Source organism: Brassica rapa, chromosome A06, assembly GCF_000309985.2.
Source record: "Brassica rapa cultivar Chiifu-401-42 chromosome A06, CAAS_Brap_v3.01, whole genome shotgun sequence".
Classification (NCBI taxonomy): domain Eukaryota; kingdom Viridiplantae; phylum Streptophyta; class Magnoliopsida; order Brassicales; family Brassicaceae; genus Brassica; species Brassica rapa.
Genome location: NC_024800.2, coordinates 20,544,172 through 20,562,733, shown reverse-complemented (window position 1 = coordinate 20,562,733; position 18,562 = coordinate 20,544,172). Strand labels below are relative to the sequence as shown.

General features: G+C 38.8%; 4 protein-coding genes and 1 non-coding gene across 13 annotated transcripts; 2 read left to right on the top strand and 3 right to left on the bottom strand.

The window, feature by feature from the left end:
• The first annotated feature begins 41 nt into the window (after positions 1–41).
• LOC103874061 (calmodulin-binding protein 60 C) lies at positions 42–3,399 on the top strand. 4 transcript variants are annotated; one of them, XM_009152470.3, is made up of 9 exons: positions 42–288; positions 483–631; positions 736–811; positions 875–933; positions 996–1,489; positions 1,566–1,726; positions 1,797–1,994; positions 2,066–2,234; positions 2,455–3,399. In XM_009152470.3, exons 2-9 carry the CDS (start codon positions 519–521, stop codon positions 3,063–3,065), a joined length of 1,881 nt encoding a protein of 626 aa, XP_009150718.1. In that variant the 5' UTR covers positions 42–288; positions 483–518; the 3' UTR covers positions 3,066–3,399. The 4 variants fall into 4 exon arrangements, with proteins under 4 accessions (XP_009150718.1, XP_033129511.1, XP_009150719.1 ...); XM_033273620.1 differs by having other exon boundaries at positions 130–288; positions 475–631; XM_009152471.3 differs by having other exon boundaries at positions 197–384.
• A 493-nt stretch (positions 3,400–3,892) lies between these two features.
• On the top strand, positions 3,893–6,964 carry LOC103874060 (VIN3-like protein 2). Of its 3 annotated transcripts, none has more exons than XM_009152467.3 (4): positions 3,893–4,882; positions 4,979–5,042; positions 5,406–6,072; positions 6,144–6,964. In XM_009152467.3, the coding sequence occupies exons 2-4, from the start codon at positions 5,024–5,026 to the stop codon at positions 6,793–6,795; spliced, it is 1,338 nt and encodes a 445-aa protein (XP_009150715.1). In that variant the 5' UTR covers positions 3,893–4,882; positions 4,979–5,023; the 3' UTR covers positions 6,796–6,964. The 3 variants fall into 3 exon arrangements, with proteins under 3 accessions (XP_009150715.1, XP_009150714.1, XP_033129520.1); XM_009152466.3 differs by having other exon boundaries at positions 3,893–4,887; XM_033273629.1 differs by having other exon boundaries at positions 3,893–5,042.
• An 801-nt stretch (positions 6,965–7,765) lies between these two features.
• TRNAF-GAA lies at positions 7,766–7,838 on the bottom strand. The gene has a single exon. It is a non-coding gene; the product is annotated as a tRNA-Phe (tRNA).
• Positions 7,839–8,830: 992 nt separating this feature from the next.
• Positions 8,831–13,511, bottom strand: LOC103874058. Of its 4 annotated transcripts, XM_033273659.1 has the most exons (4): positions 13,023–13,511; positions 12,765–12,862; positions 11,434–11,590; positions 10,701–11,328 (listed from the first exon to the last, which is right to left on the bottom strand). In XM_033273659.1, exons 1-4 carry the CDS (start codon positions 13,267–13,269, stop codon positions 11,234–11,236), a joined length of 597 nt encoding a protein of 198 aa, XP_033129550.1. In that variant the 5' UTR covers positions 13,270–13,511; the 3' UTR covers positions 10,701–11,233. The 4 variants fall into 4 exon arrangements, with proteins under 4 accessions (XP_009150712.2, XP_033129551.1, XP_009150713.2 ...); XM_009152464.3 differs by lacking the exons at positions 10,701–11,328; positions 11,434–11,590 and adding an exon at positions 8,831–9,065; XM_033273660.1 differs by lacking the exons at positions 10,701–11,328; positions 11,434–11,590 and adding an exon at positions 8,851–9,061.
• A 198-nt stretch (positions 13,512–13,709) lies between these two features.
• LOC103874057 (pentatricopeptide repeat-containing protein At2g18940, chloroplastic) lies at positions 13,710–16,476 on the bottom strand. The gene has a single exon (XM_009152463.3). It carries the CDS (start codon positions 16,294–16,296, stop codon positions 13,843–13,845), a length of 2,454 nt encoding a protein of 817 aa, XP_009150711.1. The 5' UTR covers positions 16,297–16,476; the 3' UTR covers positions 13,710–13,842.
• Positions 16,477–18,562: the final 2,086 nt, after the last annotated feature.

Below are 18,562 nucleotides of genomic sequence, written 5' to 3'. Positions count from 1 at the left end.
TAAACTTTATATTCTCAACTTTAGAATGTAGCATGTGCTAAAAATACATACAGTAGCCGCCGGGCCAACAATGTCTACTCTACTACCATTAAACAAACAATAAAGTGGTGGCAATACAAGACTACGGTGGTCTCGCCCGCACCGGATACTCATCTTAAATTTACTAAAACCAGTCAAAGCACTCGACTAATGACAGACCAAGACAAGTGGTTGAAGAAATTAATTACGACACAACACAGCTTCGGATCTTCTCTCTCTCTCTATCCAAAACCAAACACCATTTCTTAGGTAATTTTTTTCTCTCTCCTTCAAATCGAATTCCAGTTTCTCTCTCTTAACGTTTGTGAAGAAGCTCAAGTGAAAATCTAGGTTTGATTTGCTGTGGTAATTGTTGGATTTGGAGGGGAGAATCGAGAGCTTTGTGATTCCTTATCATTGGGTTTGAGATTGGTGAAGTGTCTTTGCTTGTCTCAATCTTACAGATCGATAGCTTTTGGAGATTTTAGCTGAGGAGAAAAATGCATACGAGGTATATGGAGAGGACTAATAGTATGAGAGAAAAGAGAAAACTTGAGGAAGAAGATGATAATAACAATCAGCAGCCTGAGCGTAAAAGGCCAGCTCTTGCAAGGTAATCTATGTTCATACTTGTATCAGTTACAAACCCTTTACTTTGTTTTGTTTCTAAATTGATTGAAACGGTAGTGCCTTTATAACTGTGTATGATTCTTTCAGTGTGATTGTGGAAGCCCTGAAGATGGATAGTTTACAGAGGCTTTGCTCTTCTTTGGAACCCATTCTTCGCCGAGTGGTAAGCCTTTTCTCATGTCTTTTGTTGATTTGTGGTGTCTATTGAGCCTCTCTTGTCAAACAGGTAAGTGAAGAGGTGGAGCGAGCATTGGCGAAACTAGGCCCTGCAAGAGTTAGTGAGAGGTAATAAACACATGACATTTCTAAGGGAAAATGGTTAGAGAGTAATGATTTGAGTTTTACAGGTCTTCTCCTAAACGTATCGAAGGCATTGGTGGAAGAAACTTACAGCTACAGTTCAGGTCTAGATTGTCTGTTCCTTTGTTCACCGGAGGGAAGATAGAAGGGGAGCAAGGCGCCGCCATCCACGTTGTACTTCTAGATTCCACAACAGGACGTGTACTGACAACAGGACCCGAAGCTTCTGCTAAGCTCGATGTCGTTGTGCTCGACGGTGATTTCAACAACGAAGACGATGAAGGCTGGAGTGAAGAAGAGTTCGAAAGTCATTTGGTGAAAGAGCGTCAAGGGAAGAGGCCTCTTTTGACCGGTGACGTGCAGGTGACGTTGAAAGAAGGCGTGGGGACGTTAGGTGAGCTTATCTTTACGGATAACTCGAGTTGGATAAGGTGCAGAAAGTTTAGGCTGGGGTTGAAGGTTTCTTCTGGTTACTGTGAGGGGATGCGTGTGCGTGAGGCGAAGACGGAAGCTTTTACAGTCAAGGACCATCGTGGAGAGTGTAAGTTCTTTCTTTCACATTGAGGCAAAAGACCATTCTTGTTTTTGGCCTAATGGTTTGGTTTATTCATGTACAGTGTACAAGAAACATTATCCACCTGCGTTGGATGATGAGGTATGGAGGTTGGAGAAGATTGGAAAGGACGGAGCGTTCCATAAGAAACTGAACAAAGCAGGGATCTACAATGTTAAAGAGTTCTTGCGTCTTATGGTCAAGGATGCTCAGAAGCTAAGGACTGTAAGTGCATTATCTTATCAAAGATGTTTGAAGTATTTATCATGATGATGATTATTACTATCTTTTTCAGATTCTTGGGAGTGGGATGTCAAATAGGATGTGGGAGACACTTGCTGAGCATTCAAAGACATGCGTCTTGAGTGAAATGCTTTATGTGTACTATCCTGAGGACTCGGTTGGTGTTGTTTTCAACAATATTTATGAATTTAGTGGTCTCATCTCTGGGAAGCAGTATTATCCTGCTGATTCTCTTTCTGACAGCCAAAAGGTTTGTGTTTGAGCACTTGTTCTTCTATCCTATACTTGGTAAATAGTAACATGTTGAGATATATAACTTAGGTTTATGTGGATGGATTGGTGAGGAAAGCATATGAAAACTGGGATCAAGTTATTGAGTATGACAGCAAGTCACTTATGAACTTCAATCAAGTTAACAAAGTGGATGCTTTGGATTACTCTATGCCAGTTTCTGTTCCAAGCCAACCCTCTACATCTTATTCTGGTGAAGGTAGAGATCCATTAGCCACTAATCTTTTTTTTTCTTTTCTTTTTTTGACCAAAGGGTCATTAGCTCAGGACCATGACCATTGTGTCAGACGTCCCTAGTTCGAGTGACCGCTGGGACGAAACTAATAGGGCTTCGTCCCGAACCTTTATTCATAAAATAAAATTATTTTTCTTTTGGTGTCAAACCAAAGTTACAGTGTCATTCATTTTTTCTTTTTCAGCATCAGTGTACAGCCAGAGTCAGGGTACAAGCTTCCCGGCTCAGTCTCAGCTAGCTGATACTACTTCTTACATGCACTTTGGAAACAGTTCATATGCACCACCGCAAGACCAGCTGATTAACAACACTCATGAATCACAAATCATGATCAATAGCAATGGCGGTGAGAGACTGGCCCTAGGTCAAACAACAGGATCGCAAAACCAGCACTTGGTTCAGCCTCCTCCTGAGATCAACCATTTTAATGATTGGTCAAACACAGGGAACAGAGGAGGAGGTGATGGGTTTTTATCAGAGGAGGAGATAAGGGCAAGAAGTAATGAAATGCTGGAGAACGATGATATGCAGCAGCTGTTGAGACTCTTTTGCATGAGCGGTGGTGGTGGTGGTGGTGGTGGCCCGCAAACTCCTATGAACATGGGGGAAGACGGGTTAGGGTTCCAATCTTTTGGTCAGTCTTCAATGGATGGTTATGGAGAAGACCGTTCGCAGCCGGGTAAGCCTGTTGTTGGATGGCTAAAGATCAAAGCAGCTATGAGATGGGGCTTCTTCATCAGAAGGAAAGCTGCTCAGAGACGTGCGCAGATTGTTGAACTCGATGACGACCAATAAGGTTCCAGGAAAAGAAGGAAGAAACATAGTCTGAGAGTTTCTTTATGATGGTTGATATAACAGTTTCCCAGAAGAAGTAAAGTCTTTTGTGTTGGTTTCTTCTTCTTGTGGAGCTTCTTCATTTGTACAGTAAGATATTCTTCTCTCTTCCTTGCTTGTGCTTATATGTAATCTCAGTTTTCAAGATACTAAAAACATGTTGTAATTCTGTTGTTGATTCTCTCTGTTGTGTGTCGTTGTGCTACTTGCTTGTCATATTATTTTCATTGAACTCGAGGAACAATGATAAAACTAAGCTGTTTTAGGCCATGTCTTAAGATTTTTGATTAAACAATGAGGTATTTGTTTTTTTGTCGGCAACAATTTCATAGCCCAGTGTCCATTACATTGATATCGGTCCGGAGAGCAGGGCCCAACATTTCATATTTTTATTGAAACTAGTATTTTTATAGAAAAATTAATTACAAAAAATTTTAACAACCAGATAAGTATATACTTTAATTTATCCATCAAATAATTAAAATTAGAGAAAAAGACTAGCACCAAACTAAGTTTATGTTCCAAAGTAGCACTCAAGGTTCAAAGTCACAAAAATAGGTTTCATTAAAGAGGTAAATATACATTTATACCCCTTGATTTAATTAATCCAAACCTTAGGGTTTAGAGTTAAGGGGTGGGGTTTTGGAATTAGGGTTTAAAATTTTATAAAAAAAAATATTAAAATAAAAAATAAAAATTTTAAAAACAGTTTTAAAAGTATTTTTAAATTATAAAAAGAAAATTTGAAAAAAAAATAAAAAAAAAAAAATTTTGAAAAAAAAAATTGTAAACCAAGGGTATTAGGGATATTTTACCCTTTAATGAATGTCATTTTTGTGACTTTTCTCCTTCTAGTGCTATTTTTTAGACATAAACTTCAAAAGTTGCTATTACTGACAATTGCCCTTAAAATTATTCAATTAAAAATTTAAAAAGTATATAATATTAGTTCTGGTGTAAAATTTTGTATAATTTCTACACCAAATTTATTGTCATGGTTAAAAATGATTAGGACACATTAAAAATATTTATTATCAGTTTTACATTGTCTAGATTAGTATTTTTTTTTTAGTTTTTATTTATTACCTTAATTTTTGGATATCAGATACTAATCTATATTTTTAATCTAATATTTGTTTTGTAGTATTAAATATATATAAATTAAAAATTATAAAATATAACTAGAAATCTTATACATAATGAAAAAGTATTCATTATATATCTTTCAACTAAAGAATGAAGTTAGTGAATAAAGATGTTGTAAAACTTGCATACCTAAGAAAATAAATTTATAATATACATATGTATGCATTTATTGGATTGCATATTAATTTTTTTAAATCAATAGTTGTGATTTTAGTTATTTTTAATGTATATTAACTTTAATATTTGATTTAATTTATAAATTACATATATCTAGATTTTTTAAGATCTATATGGATAACTGATTGAACCAAATATTACAAATATTTCATCTATCCGAAGTACCTTCAAAGTTTTATACAAATATTTCATCTATCCGAAGTACCTTCAAAGTTTTATTTTAAAACCGCAAATATCCAAATTTCCGAAGGTATTCACGAGTAAAATTTATTTTCTGTGGAATAATTAGACCAAATATATCTGGTATTGAATTTCATTATCTTTAAAAAAAAGAATACAATGGACATGCAAACTAAATGTTGGGCCCCATACTATAAGTAGTCTCTTTCTCCTCTTCTCCGGTCTCTCCTCTGCTTCAGCTGAATCTTCCCAAGGACGACCGTTTTGATTCTATTGTATGGTGGAATAACATCTCTTGTTCCTCTTCTTCGCTTCCTCTTGCACGAACGATCTCACTCTCTCTAATCTCATTTTCTTTCTTCCATTTGCAGGTTTTGAGTATTCTGGTTGGTACCTCCTGTTCTATCTCTGTTGTCATGGACTCTTCTCTCGACGGTACGTCCTCTTTAGGTTTCTTACTTCTTGCAAGAAAAGAAAAACAAGAACTTGGCAAGATTTGTCGTAATGTGTGCTTAGTGGGTTTTAAGATGATTGATGTTTCTGCGTTAGTTTTAACTCGAATGGAATTGAAAGTTTGAAACTTTTTTGGTTTTTAACTCTTGAAGATGATGGATTCCTAATCTTTTCCTAAGTTTTATGAAGGATGGTACCATAAAGGATGAAACTTTCTTTGTATATATATGTACATGTTCTTGGAACTTAGTAATGAATGTGGTTTCTTATCATGAAGAAACAGTGTTCAGTCTTTATAAAACATGTAAAATTTACATCCTTTTTCATCATGTATGAGCTCTGCAGGTGACTCCATGAAAGGCAGAAAAATGAGCGTTGATGAAAAGAGAAAGCTTGTTCATGAACTCTCAAAAGATTCGGATTTAGCCTTCGAAGCCTTGCAGGTGTGGACCCATGAAGAGATTCGACAGGTCTTATGCGCAGAGTTAGGGAAAGAAAGAAAGTACAAGAACTTGACGAAAGCTCAGCTCATCAACAGCCTCTTGAAAACTGTGTCAGAGAAAAAAGCTCCAACGCCTATTAAAGGAAACTCTGGAGGAGATCAAGAAGACAGGAAGAGAGACTCATCAACAACAACAACAAAAACAACTAAGAGAAACTCAAAAAGACAAAGGAAGAACGCTACTCCTACTCGCTATGTGAGCGCTGAATCGGTTAATAAAGCTAAAGGCGGTATCTACTGTAAGAACTTGGCTTGTCAAGCTATGCTGAGACAAGAAGACTTGTTCTGTCAAAGGTGTTCTTGTTGTGTCTGCCACAAGTATGATGACAATAAAGATCCTAGTCTCTGGTTAACCTGCGGTTCTGATCCTCCCTTCCCCGGTGATTCTTGTGGCTTGTCTTGCCATCTGGATTGTGCTTTCAAGAATGAAAAATCAGGTCTCAAGCCAAGTAGTGACGTTGATGGATGCTTCTACTGTGTCTCCTGTGGCAAAACAAACAGCTTGCTTGAGTAAAAATCTCAACCAATCAATCTTCTTGAGTTCAGTTTGGACAGATCTTTATTTTATTTTTCTTTCTTAGGTGTTGGAAGAAGCAACTGTTGATTGCAAAGGAAACCAGAAGCGTTGACGTGCTTTGTAACCGTCTTGTATTGGCTCAGAAGCTTCTCAAGGGCACGGAGAAGTACATAAAGCTTTCTGAGACCGTGGAGGAAGCTGTGATGAGTTTAGAAACTGAGTTGTGTGGTGGTCCTCTTACTGATCTTCCATCGGCAATGTGTAGAGGAAACGTAAACAGGCTTGGCTCAGCGTCAAAAGTGAAGGATCTTTGCTCTTCTGCTTTGAAATCTCTCCAAGATACACCAGAGTGTTGCTTCAAAGTTGTTTCCCTTAGAGGCGGCAAACAGTCCAGCGTAGATGAAACCAAAGTCTCTACAAGAACCCTTCAAGAAGAAGAAGAAGAAACTGTTTCAGAGAAGGTGGTCAATGGTAAGAGTTCAACAAGCTGCGGGTTTGGGCTGGAGGATTGCGTGAAGATTATGAGACAGCTTGAGTGTTCAGGTTATGTTGATAAGAGTTTCAGACAGGAGTTCCTGACTTGGTATAGCTTAAGAGCCAGTGCTCAGGAGATGAACGTTGTGAAGACATTCATTGATGCTTTCGGGGACGATTCAGTAGCTTTAGCTGAGCAGCTCGTCGACACATTCTCTGATTGCATATCAAGAAAGCGGTGACAAGGATTCTGTATGAAGCAGCGGCATTGATTGGAAGAATATTTATTTAGAACAAATTATCATGTAAACAACAGAATTTGATGAATGGGTTGTTTTGCTCTTTTTGGACAAAGTAGATCGCATTGCACTTAAATATGTGAATGAAAACACTAGAGAGAATCTGTGGGCCGCTCTAGGAGTTTTACAAGTTCTGATCACATAGTGTGTGTGTAAGTAAACCCTACGTCTCGGCCATATGGGAAACCACCAAATTCACTACATGACTTTAAAAAGAGCGAAAGAGCGGTCCACATAACTAGGCAGGGACATTTTACCCGGACATACAAAACTGACCTTAATAGACCGATAAAAACTTGTTCATACCCGACATACATTTTTTTAGTTTTATATATTTTACTTTATAATTTAGTTGAAATGTCTTTTTTATTGGCAATCTTCATTATTGTTTTTGTAACATTTTCAAGTAATATGAAACTTTATATGTCAAATTTAGAATTTAAAAAATGTTTAGTTTTCAATTATTACAAATTATTTTTGGCTATTTTACAAAATTTAAAATAAATATGAAGGATTTCGGCCATTTTTTATGGAATTCAGATATTTTGGTCTTCTGAATCCTAAATACCCAAACTTGATCTGAATCTGCTATGGACCCAAAATTTTAAGTATTTTACATATATTTTAATTATAGACTCAGACCGACCCAGATCTGATAGAAACCGGCTAAACCCGAACCAAAAGTTATTGAAGTACTTAGTCGAGTCCAAATGTCTAAGACAATCTGACTCGACCCAAAGATCCGAATGTCCAAGACTACACATAATGAATCCGTAGAAGTTCTTAAACCTTTTTGTATCTTTATCTAAAGTCCCAATACGTTTTAAAAAGATGGAGAAATGTTTTTTTTGTCAACCAAAAAGATTGAGAAATGTAATCATTCAAAGATTGTTTTTGGAAAAAAAAAGTAATGTGCGGTGAGCGTGGATCGAACACGCGACCTTCAGATCTTCAGTCTGACGCTCTCCCAACTGAGCTATCCCCGCTTGTTGTTATCATCATGGTCATATCCAACAAGTTCTTTCTCTGTTTATTAATATGGCGTTTGAGCGGATGTAAAACAAAGAGAACGTTTACACTAGCTGAATAGCTTGTCAAGAGGATCCTTAAAAGTGTGATAGTTATGAATGTGGCAGTAGAAGATGGAAAGAAAGCGGATGATATATGCTTCTTGAGAGAAGAGTTCTTATCAACCATGTTTTTGAATGTGATGAAGGATTTATTGGTGATGGTAAGAGCATCATACAAATATTTAAGCTTCACTATTGAGTATCTAAACCTTCTTTCTGAAATTGCTGACATGATATATATAACTGGCTTTAGTGAAGATTGGCTTCTTGTTTGTTTGACTCTTGAAAAAAAGCTCCTATTGTCAAGGCACTTCTGGATCTGTTGATCAATGTAAATGCATTCCCAATACAGTCTAGTTGCAAGGGAATTCAAGACTCACATTCCCAATACTATATTGCTATCTATATAAATAAAATTGTTACTTCTCTTAAGAGAGTGACACCTAATGTTTTATAAACACTCTTTAATTGGCATCTCATCATAAGTTTAAGAGATTATATTCATAAATATCTAAAATAGTTATTGATTTATAGGGTCAAACTATATAAACTACTCAATAGTATCCAAAATTTATACGTCCGGTATAAGAACTATTTTAACCTTTCTAAAACACTCAAAAGTATATGAATTACTTAAACTTCAGTAAAAAGAAAGTTATCGAATTTAGTTAACTTCGGATATTTCGTTTTGAACAAGATTAGATCACTTTTTAGTTTTTACCCATACCTAAGTACCTAACCTAATTCTCACTGAATAAGACATGATCGACTTTACTGTAGGATTCAGATTCAGATTGAGCGGTTTTTCTTATGGTCAGATTCGGGTCAAGTATTTTTTGCCTAGCATTGCTTTTTTCTATAAACCAGTGGTGACAATGTAAGATCCTTGTTTTGGTTCCAACTTAGTAAATATTTGCTTGCTAGACTGTTTTGAATTGAGACATCATATATATATATATATATATATTATAAACTCACAACACCAAATGAAGAACTACAATAGTTTCTCAAATATGCCAAGAGATCTCCAAGGTTAAACAAATTCAATGATCCAAGATGACTTTCATAAAGACTCAAGCGTATGGTTGCTTATACGCTTTGTACTTTCCCTGGCATCTCCTCTGCTTTCACGCACTTCCCTTCCTGCGTTTATGTGCAAAAGAAGATAAAAGATGAATCTTAACCACACAAATATGCTTTTGACTTTTGAGTAACATATACAATAAATCAAGGGATTTTGCACTAGATGTCAAAATTATGGAAATAAATTGGATATATGGTAAAGAAACTGTGCAATTTGAGGTAATACCTAAAATGTCCTTATCACTCAACATGTTTACAGCTGAATCTAAATTTCCCCTGTCCAATAATACATTTATCTCCCTCTTTCTTCTACTTGCGACCACCACACTCTCAAATCTCAGACAAAGAAAAAAAAAACTCTCTCTAACCAAAATGGTGGAAACTCAATCATGGACAACGCGGCGGATGAGCAACCCGAGGTTCGACACCGCCGCCACCACCACACCAACAGTCATCGACATCCCCGGAACACCAACACACTCCTCCGCCTCCTCCAATGGAAAACCCTTCTTCCTCTCCTCCCCCACGGTATCTCCCTCCGTCCTCACGGCGACGATTATCGCCGCCTGGTTCGGTTCCAACATAGGAGTCCTCCTCCTGAACAAGTACCTCCTCTTCTACTACGGCTTCCGCTACCCGATCTTCTTGACCATGACGCACATGCTCTGCTTCCCGTCGTCTCCAGCATAGTTCTAGCTTCTAACTCGGAGCCTTCGTTTCATCTCTTTGGTTTTCTTAATTGCGTTGCTTCCACCGCTGGTAGAGCTCTCAATTTGTAAAATATTTCACAACTCTTCTCTCTTCAATTGTTAGAGTTACATCCGGTTGCAATATCTTATATCATAATTTTAAATGAATGTAGAGCGATTTGCATAGAAAATATACAATAATAATGAAATTTGCAAGAATGGAAAAGAGTGGTGGAGCCCAACATTGTTAGGTGTGAAAATACACTGCTAACCCTACCACTTATATCTCTCTCATTCTCTTTTTAAAATAAATAAAATAAAAATAAATTAATTCTTTCCCGATAAAGGAACGTCGGCACAAACATACATTCTGATATCGAAGAAATGTCAGAACCCTAGACAACCGGATTCAGCAAAAATGAACAAGCATAAACACAACAAAATCTTGATCAAAATCTAAAGAGAGGAGATTATAGCCCGGGAAAAAAGACAGAGGAGCTATTGCCCCATCCCCGACGAACGCAAATGGGTATTGGATCCGATGACCTCGCAGCTTCTCGGCAGCCGGTGTGTTTGAAACCGTACATCGATCCATCCACGATTAGTCTTCACCAAAACAGCCATCCCTAGAGTTGCCTCGCGCCCCGACCGCCGAAATCTACAAGAGACCCGACTCTCAAACTCCCTCTGCCAAGTTCAGCTGCTGCCTTGCCGTCACACACATCCTACAGCACCGCGCACAAACCCTAAGGTCTACCGGCCAAGAAGAGCTTCAGCGTCTAAGAGGGAGATTTCCCGGAGAACAGCCATCCCCGAGACAAGCTCGTCGACACAAGAATCTTCACAGGGACGGCGTAACAAGAAGACCTTAGTCCCCATAGAGACTGTTCATCGCACAAAGATAATATAATAATTAGCCAGCTAATATGAATTATTAATGTTTACCTGTTTGTTAATTTAGCGGGCTAACATTCATTAACATTAGTTAGTTTAGCCGGCTAACAAATGTATTTTTATGTATTTGAATCAAATATTTTCACGCAGTATATTTGTTAGTTTAGTCGGCTAACATATATAATATGTTTAGGTATTTGTTAGTTTAGCCGGCTAACATTCGTTTGTTTAGCCAGCTAACAAATATATTTTAACGTATTCAAATCAAATCTTTTTATGTAATATATTTGTTAGTTTAGCCGGATAACATTCGTTTGTTTAGCCGGTCAACAATATATATAAACAGTTATTTACTAACAAATAGCTATGTTTACCGGCTATTTGGACACTTGAAGAATAATTTATTTTATAAAAATATATAATTTAAAATAGTCCATGTACGATCGGTGAATGGTTAAACTTTTTGAGAACATCAATCATAAGTTAGCAAGGTTATCCTCCGACATAACCGGACACTCAATGTTTTTAGCTGGTTTTAATTTTTTTGTTATATGGCTATTTGAACAATTGACTGTCTTTAGTTTGAAATGGCAAAACTCATGTTCCAAAAGATGCATGTTTTACTTCAGAAGATCTTCACATATATCACAGGAAGCCAAACATCCTTGGCAACAAAAAAAACATGATAAGAAGAAGCTCGTTGAAACTCCTCTGCTCCAAAATTGCAAAGCAATGAAACCCTTCAGAGATAGAACCATCACATGCTCAATATTTTTGCTCAAAAAAAAGAGAAGAAAAGAAAGAATCTTGATCACAAAAGTTACTAAAGGGATGTTGAAAAGCACTATTTTTGCGGCAGAGCTCTTTCCCACTGTCCGGAGAAGTCCACACACGATGTTCCTTGGATTCTCGTAAAAGACGTACTTCGCGGCGGTGCTTTTGGGGATGTACGTGATTGAGAATTTGAATGATGGTTCCAGAGATTAACACATCTTCAGAGACCTGATCAAATAAAACATCAGACAGAAATGAAAAAAATATTTATCTGAAACAAAATCCACAAAAAACTAAGCAAAAGGTGTAGATTCCTAGGAGACTGAAGACGAACAGAAAACAAAGCAGAGGAATAAACCCAGTAGTAATGTTCCAAAAAAAAAATTAATAATAAACCCAGAAGCATTTGTTAGACCTTATATTGGAAATTTCTTCAATTCAAATTATAAAAGGTAGGACAAAGCTTACCATCGTAAAATCAGACTAACGAGGAAGGAACGACCGATTAGAGGACCCGTCAAACGTCGGTTGCAGAAATATCAAGGAGGTGAGAACTCGAGGAGATTGTGAGAAAAAGGAAACGACGCTACGGAGAAACCAAAGGGATTGATAGAGATGCCGGTGATGTTTTGCGAGGAAACTAGATAAAATGGTCAGCGGAGTAAACAAGAAGGTTCGTTGATCAGGAAGTCGAAATGTGACTGTTACAGATGTGATTGGAAACCTTAATTCGGAAGAACTTGGAGATCATGATCTATGAGGTTTCTAGAGAAAACAAGATGAAAAGGGAAGATGAGTGAACAGTGATTTTGAGAGAGAAAGGAGAAGTTACGGTTTATATTAAATGCATATAATCGGTTATCGTGTTTGTCTTGACAAGCTTTCTCACGCGTACGTAATATATATATACAGAGTGTTTATATATGTGTAAAAACGTAAGTGTTTAATTACGGAGTAGGGGCAGAATTGCCATTAAAAAAAAATACATCATCGATTAAGTCAATTTTCCATAGCTGCAAAATAGTCAGTTATGTTTGTATAGGAGTCCCAATTTCTCATGAATGTATTCGGTTTATGTTTTCAATAAAAATTATTTTTTTTGCCAGCAACCCCGGTAGCAGGTAACCATACGTTACGAAGAAGGTGTAGCTAAAGAAGAGAATTGGCAACTCATGTAAAAATTAACATGGTTCGCCAATTATTTATAAAATATGCACACTTATGCAATTACCTTCTCCAATTTGTATTTCTACCTAAATAGGCCATAAATCAATGACTAAAGTAGAGTAAGCCCAAAACCAATCAAAGACACGTTTGACTACCAATGCATTATGCATAACAAGTTAGGAATCCAAAGGAAACAACAAACGCTAATCTATGAAAGACTAAAAAGAACACTTACAGATCCTTTGTCTTGGTAATACTCGTCCAAAGCCCACTGGTACTTAGATTGGTTTAACCCAAACCATCTCACCAAGTGATCATCCACGCTTGAGTGTGCTGTGGCAACCATTAAACAAACAAGAATGTCAAAGTTACAATTCTTTTTTTTGTCCTCAATTCTACTTTCTAAATATATAATCTTTAGATCAGTTTATTGATCAATCAATCAGACCTCAAGATCCGAAAATGAAGAAACTTTTTTTGTCGCGATCCTTACCATTTTGAACCTTTGTGGCGGCGTTTTTGAGGAAACCCAAAACTGAGCTGTCTTGTTCAGAGGACGAAGCCACCGATTTAAACTGCTGCGGCGGAGGAAGAACCGGCGGTTGAAGGATAGCCTTCTGAGACACGGCGGCAGGAGACTCAGGTGGTTTTGGAGTCGCCGGAGGAGTCATGAAGACAGTGTAAGGCCCGATCTTTCCGATGACAGGCGGAGGTGTTGATGGGTCTTTGTTGATTGGCATCTTGAGGTGAGATTGAGAGAAGATGGAATCAAATTGTGCAGACAAGATTCTGAGAAAGAAGAAGCTGTACTAGCTAGTTGTGCAAGATGCAGACAGGGAAAGTGAAGACGGTTCGTTCGATCTCTGTGTTTCCAGTATAAATGTACTTTTCAGTTCTCACACTTACCAAAGAGACCAATAAAAAAAAGTCTTTTTCTTTTAAATTATTCGGTTTTGTTTTTCTTTTCTTTTTTGTTCAAGCTTTTGTTTTTCTTTTCATACTCAGATATAATCAGATTAAACCAAACCAAACCAAACCAAAAGTTTAAGGATTTTTTCAGTCAATGTATAATCCAATGGTGTATAATGTATGTAAGTAACGTTCGTTTTTTTAATTAGTTTGATTAATTATCTATTAAAAATAAAAATAATATATTTTAATAATTTATAGAAATGTGAAATTCGTAAAAACATAGTATATATTCCTTTCATCATTCATGAACAAAGTTGCTTATTTTTATTTCAAGTAAAATGTAAATTTTAATACAAAAACTCACAAATCTACAAAGAAAAAAAAACAAATATATAATTGATTTAGGACTCTAAATTCTCACGAACTCGAACAGCTAGCCGTTGGATGGACTGATCATCAAAGTAAGCATCAAGAGTTTTAATCTTTGATACAAACTCCATAGCTTCGCTATACCTCCCTCCTCTGCAATAACCATCCACAACCATTTTATACGTCAACTCATTTGGCCTGCACTTATTCTTCCCCATACACTCAATCACATCCTCTATCTCCCCAAACATCCCCATCGCTGTGTAGCCCGAAACAAACGTGTTGTAAGTGAAGATACACGGTCTGATCCCACGCTCTGTCATCTCAGACAGCATCCTAACCGCTTCTTGCATCAGCCCTTTCCTGCAGAACCCCTTGATCACCGTGTTGTAAGAGACAAGGTCCGGTCTCAGCTTTGATTTCTCTAGACTCTTGAGGATCTCTTCGGCTTTCCAACACTCTCCACGTCTTACGTACATGTCCATGAGGCTGTTGTAGGTTACGAGATCTGGTGTCAGCTCGTGGTCGCGGATGGACTGGAGGATCTCGTGCGCTTGGTCGTACATGTTGTTCCTTGTGAAGATGGAGAGCATCGAGTTGAAAATCACCATGTCGGGTTTGTATCCGTGCTTTTTAAACAGCGCGAAGGCTCTCTCCATCCCAGCAAGCGCTCTGCATTTGAAGTTTGCGAGAAGCAGAGTTCTCAGAAGCATCCAGCTCGGGAAGATCTGCCCCTCGACTATCTCCTTCTCGATTCTCTCTATCCCTAGAACGTTCCCTCCCTTGGCATAACACTGAAGCATCAACGAGTAAGACGTCTCGGTCGGTTTGAAACCTTTGCTTTTCATGTCGGAGATCACACCCTCTCCCGATCTCCAGTCCCCTTGTCTAGCCAAGGCGTTAAGCAAGGCGTTGTAAGTCGTGACGCAAGCGTTGAACCCCGCTCTCGTCATCTCCCCGAACATTTTCGACGCGTCCACCTCCGAGCCACACCTCCCGTAAGCACTGATCAGCGTGTTGAACGTGTCCCTATCAGGCTCGAAACCGCAGCTCTTCATCTCGCGGAACACTCGGTTCACGTACTTATCCATACCCTTGTTCCCACACAGAGCGAGCATCGTGTTCCAAGTGACCCTATTCGGGGAGCATCCACTACTCTTCATGTCACATAACATCTTCACCATCTCATTAGATCTCGATTTCTTCCCCAGCATACTAAGCACCACGTTGTAGGTGCAAGTGTTCGGAACACAACCAGCTCTCTTCATGCTGTAAAACAGCTTCAAAGCCTCCTCCTCCTTCCCCGACTTCCCATACGCATCTATCACAGTCGTATAAGTGATCGCGTTCGGCATCACACCTTTCCCCGTCATCATCTCGATGACACCAGCAGCTTCCTTGGTGAAACCAGCTCTAACATAAGCCGCAACAAGCTCATTGTACGTCACTGAATCCGCGGGACAATTGTTCTCCTCCATCTCCTTCAAAATCTTCAACGCTTCCGTGTAAACCCCCGCTTTACCATAAACTTGCAACAGCGCGTTGTAAGTCACAGTCCCAGGCTCGTATCCACTAGACTTAATCTCAGCGAAAAACTCCTTCGCCTCTCTTAACAAACCCTCTCTCGCACAAGCGGACAGCACAGTGCTGCAAGTGAACTCATCGAACTTCATCCCTTTGCTTCTAATCTCGTCTAGAACTAGTACAATCTTGCCCCAAGACCTTCCCATTCTCCCGAAAACATCGAGGATCACATTGTAAGTCACCAGAGTAGGCGAAGGGCCCATCTCTTTCATCCTCTCGAAGAGATTGATCGCTCTTTCGTACTTCCCTGTACGCGAATAAGCGTAGAGAATAGTCGTGTAAGCGCGAACATCTAACGTGTATTCTTGCAGAGGAATTTTATCGAGCAGCTTAGCTGCAACGGAGTACTGAGACTCTCTACCTAAGATCCTAACTACAATCTCTATAACATAATGATCTAGCTTCAAATCTCCTGAATTCGAAGCCGAAACTAACCATTCGAACAGCAAAACAGCTCTCTCCCAGTTTCCGGAATCGTCCAGAGCCTTGACGAGACTGAACACATCGGTCCTAATCAGCTCGGACTTCGCGGAATCGAAGAAGCTGCTCAATTCAGACAAAGGGTGGGCCAAGATGGAGTTGAGCAGCACAGTTTCCTTCTTACACAGCAGCTTCAAAGACCCGTTGATACCCAGAACGGGGCTCGAGAAGGGTTTCGCCGATTTGACCTCGAGAGAAGGGAAACGAGCGGCGGGGGGTGAGGTGGCATGTCGGGGAGAGGAAGAGAGGTGGACGAGGTGGTGGAGAAGGGAATCGAGAGGGAAGGAAGGAGAAGGAGAAGGAGGAGGTAAGTGGAGTGTGGCGGAGCTGAATTTGAGGGAGTGGTTAGAGGACTGAGGTGGTGGAGGTCGCTTGGATTGAATAGGGTATGGAGGTTTGAGAGGGGAGAGTGCGGCGTCCATTGAGGAAGGACGTTATCCGATTATTGCTAAATGGTGGAACAAGCAAGATAGATAAAGCGCCTTTGGTTGTAAGTTTTTGAATGGCCGTAAGAAACTCGTCCCCTATCGAGAAAACAAGATTCATTGGCCTTTCGTTCCAACCCGTATTTTAACCCGACCCGGTTCATCCCCAATTTCGGATCCAAAACTAACGGAACGGGAAATATCCCAAAATATGGAACTTCTAAACTCCGGTCTGGTATTAAACCGGCTGATTAGACCATTTAGGATCCGGAACCGGTGATTAACCAGTTTATCCGGCTGAACTGCCCGGGCGTTTTGTGTGGTCGGTTTGATACATGACGCCATTGATTTTTTTAACACCAACATAAATTAATTCAAGCTACCAACTACGTGGTAGATACAGAGTAGCCATTACAGAGAGTCTTTTAGCTATCGAGGAGTCAGCTGCAGAGTTCAGATTTCTTGAAATAAAGACAAAAGAAAAGACAGAGATAGAAAGAAACATGATAAGAGACACGGACGATTCCAAAGATCTCAACCGAAGAAAGCTTTTGAGTTACTTGCTTTGACAAACACTTGACAATCTGATTTTATACAAGATTTTTGAGATGCCGAAGTATTTTGCATTGATCAGAGCTGATCGAATTGCTAAAATGTTAGGAGTGAATCCAATCGCTCTTTTGATACCTTTGAATACAAGTTGCTTTGATACCAATTAAGGCTCCTTCTCAAAGGTAAGAGAGTTTGTGAAAAACAAACTAATAAAACATAACACAAGTTACTTCAATTTTCTTCGCTGATTTTTTCCTTTGGTTTTTCTCATTTAAATAAAGAAATTAGAACCATAAGTTCCAACGGAAGCAAATTAAGTAAAGGGAAACATGGACATCCTGACTTACTCTCCCCTTGAAAAGAGGACATGAGCAAGAGACCATAACTAATACATGCAACAATAATAAATGAATATAATAATCTGTCAAGCCAGTATTTAGTGTTGTAAACACAACACAACTTTGCGTAGTTTCAAGAAAGCAAAGGTCTCAGACACGCCGGCGTCAAGAAGTCTCTGGTTGAAACAGATGTCAAACCAAGCCAGAGCCGTCTCTCGATCCCTTTCCACAAAACTGATCCGAAACGACTTCTTGACGCCTGCTGAGTCGAGAATCATCGAGGAAGATATCAGCAACAGAGAAAATATGGGGTTTGGGAGCGGTTCTTGTTGATAAAGGCATTAAAAAGTGGGGTGTGTTTTTCAAGAGATGGGAGATGCACGGTTCTTGGAACTACGCTTCGGTTTGTGGTTGGAAAGATGGAGACAACATTAGTCTTTGGTCTTTCAGGTGCCGAGGAGTTCTCTCTTTTGCCCTTGTTCCTCTGAGATAACTTCTTTTACTTGAGGTTTGTGTCCAGTGCCTTCTCAGAATTGTAATTATCAAGATTAGGGTTTTGGTACAGTACGTTTGATCTTACAACACCTTGTTGGGTTTATCTCAAGTAATTTTTACTATGAATTGATGAATGTTCTGAAATGAATACGTGTTTCCTTAAAAGTTTCAGTTTATGGATAGTTTCATTTAACTCAGTTTAATTAAACAGTCTTCTGCCCTTAAAGTCTTGCTTCTGCAGTTCTACCAATTATTTCCCTCTTTGCTGCATTCACTCCTTTAAAGAATGTTTTGGTTGGTTTTCTCAAATTTGATGCAAACTTTTGTTTCACTTCACACTTGTTCCTGATATAGGCTCCTTCTTGATTGCGTCATTTTTTCTTCTTCTTGTTGCTGATTGTTGTGCAAACTTTTGCTCCTCTTCACGTTTGAGTTCTGGAATTGTGCTCTCCATCTTTTTTTTCTGAACTAATTTGATGCATTAAAATAAAGGTAACTGATATTGCATTTAGGCTATATAGTTTGTTACAAGTTTGATGGAAACCATAGAGTATTACAAGTTACAACATTCGCAATCCAAGAAAAGCTCATTAAGCTAGATAATGAAATAAAGCCAACACACGTCTTACGTTTTGCGGTTACCTCGACCTCTCGAGATATGCTTTCCTCTTCCCTTGACAAGTGTCCATCCCATTTCCTGTACTTTTTGAGTTGGTTTAATCGATCTCCCTCCCCTAGTCGTGTTCAGGTGAGTTGTGGACTCACAGTGTGAGCCCCACACTCTTGTGAACGGTCGAATAGAGGAAGATGTGGATCAATTAAAGCGTCATCTTCCGGGTTATTCACCACGGTGATGACCATTGTGGATGGAGTTTCCT

Excerpts from the sequence above, each read along its gene's own strand:
- LOC103874058 (XM_033273659.1), bottom strand. The coding sequence starts at position 13,269 with ATGCCAATCAACAAAGACCCATCAACACCTCCGCCTGTCATCGGAAAG. Across the intron at positions 12,863-13,022 it reads CGCCACAAAGGTTCAAAATG|CACACTCAAGCGTGGATGAT; the intron begins GTAAGGATCGCG and ends TGGTTGCCACAG. Across the intron at positions 11,591-12,764 it reads ATTACCAAGACAAAGGATCT|GTCTCTGAAGATGTGTTAAT; the intron begins GTAAGTGTTCTT and ends TTATTTGATCAG.
- LOC103874057 (XM_009152463.3), bottom strand. The coding sequence starts at position 16,296 with ATGGACGCCGCACTCTCCCCTCTCAAACCTCCATACCCTATTCAATCC.
- LOC103874060 (XM_009152466.3), top strand. Across the intron at positions 5,043-5,405 it reads CATGGACTCTTCTCTCGACG|GTGACTCCATGAAAGGCAGA; the intron begins GTACGTCCTCTT and ends TGAGCTCTGCAG. Across the intron at positions 6,073-6,143 it reads AAAACAAACAGCTTGCTTGA|GTGTTGGAAGAAGCAACTGT; the intron begins GTAAAAATCTCA and ends TTTCTTTCTTAG.
- LOC103874061 (XM_009152470.3), top strand. The coding sequence starts at position 519 with ATGCATACGAGGTATATGGAGAGGACTAATAGTATGAGAGAAAAGAGA. Across the intron at positions 632-735 it reads AAAAGGCCAGCTCTTGCAAG|TGTGATTGTGGAAGCCCTGA; the intron begins GTAATCTATGTT and ends TGATTCTTTCAG. Across the intron at positions 934-995 it reads CCTGCAAGAGTTAGTGAGAG|GTCTTCTCCTAAACGTATCG; the intron begins GTAATAAACACA and ends TGAGTTTTACAG.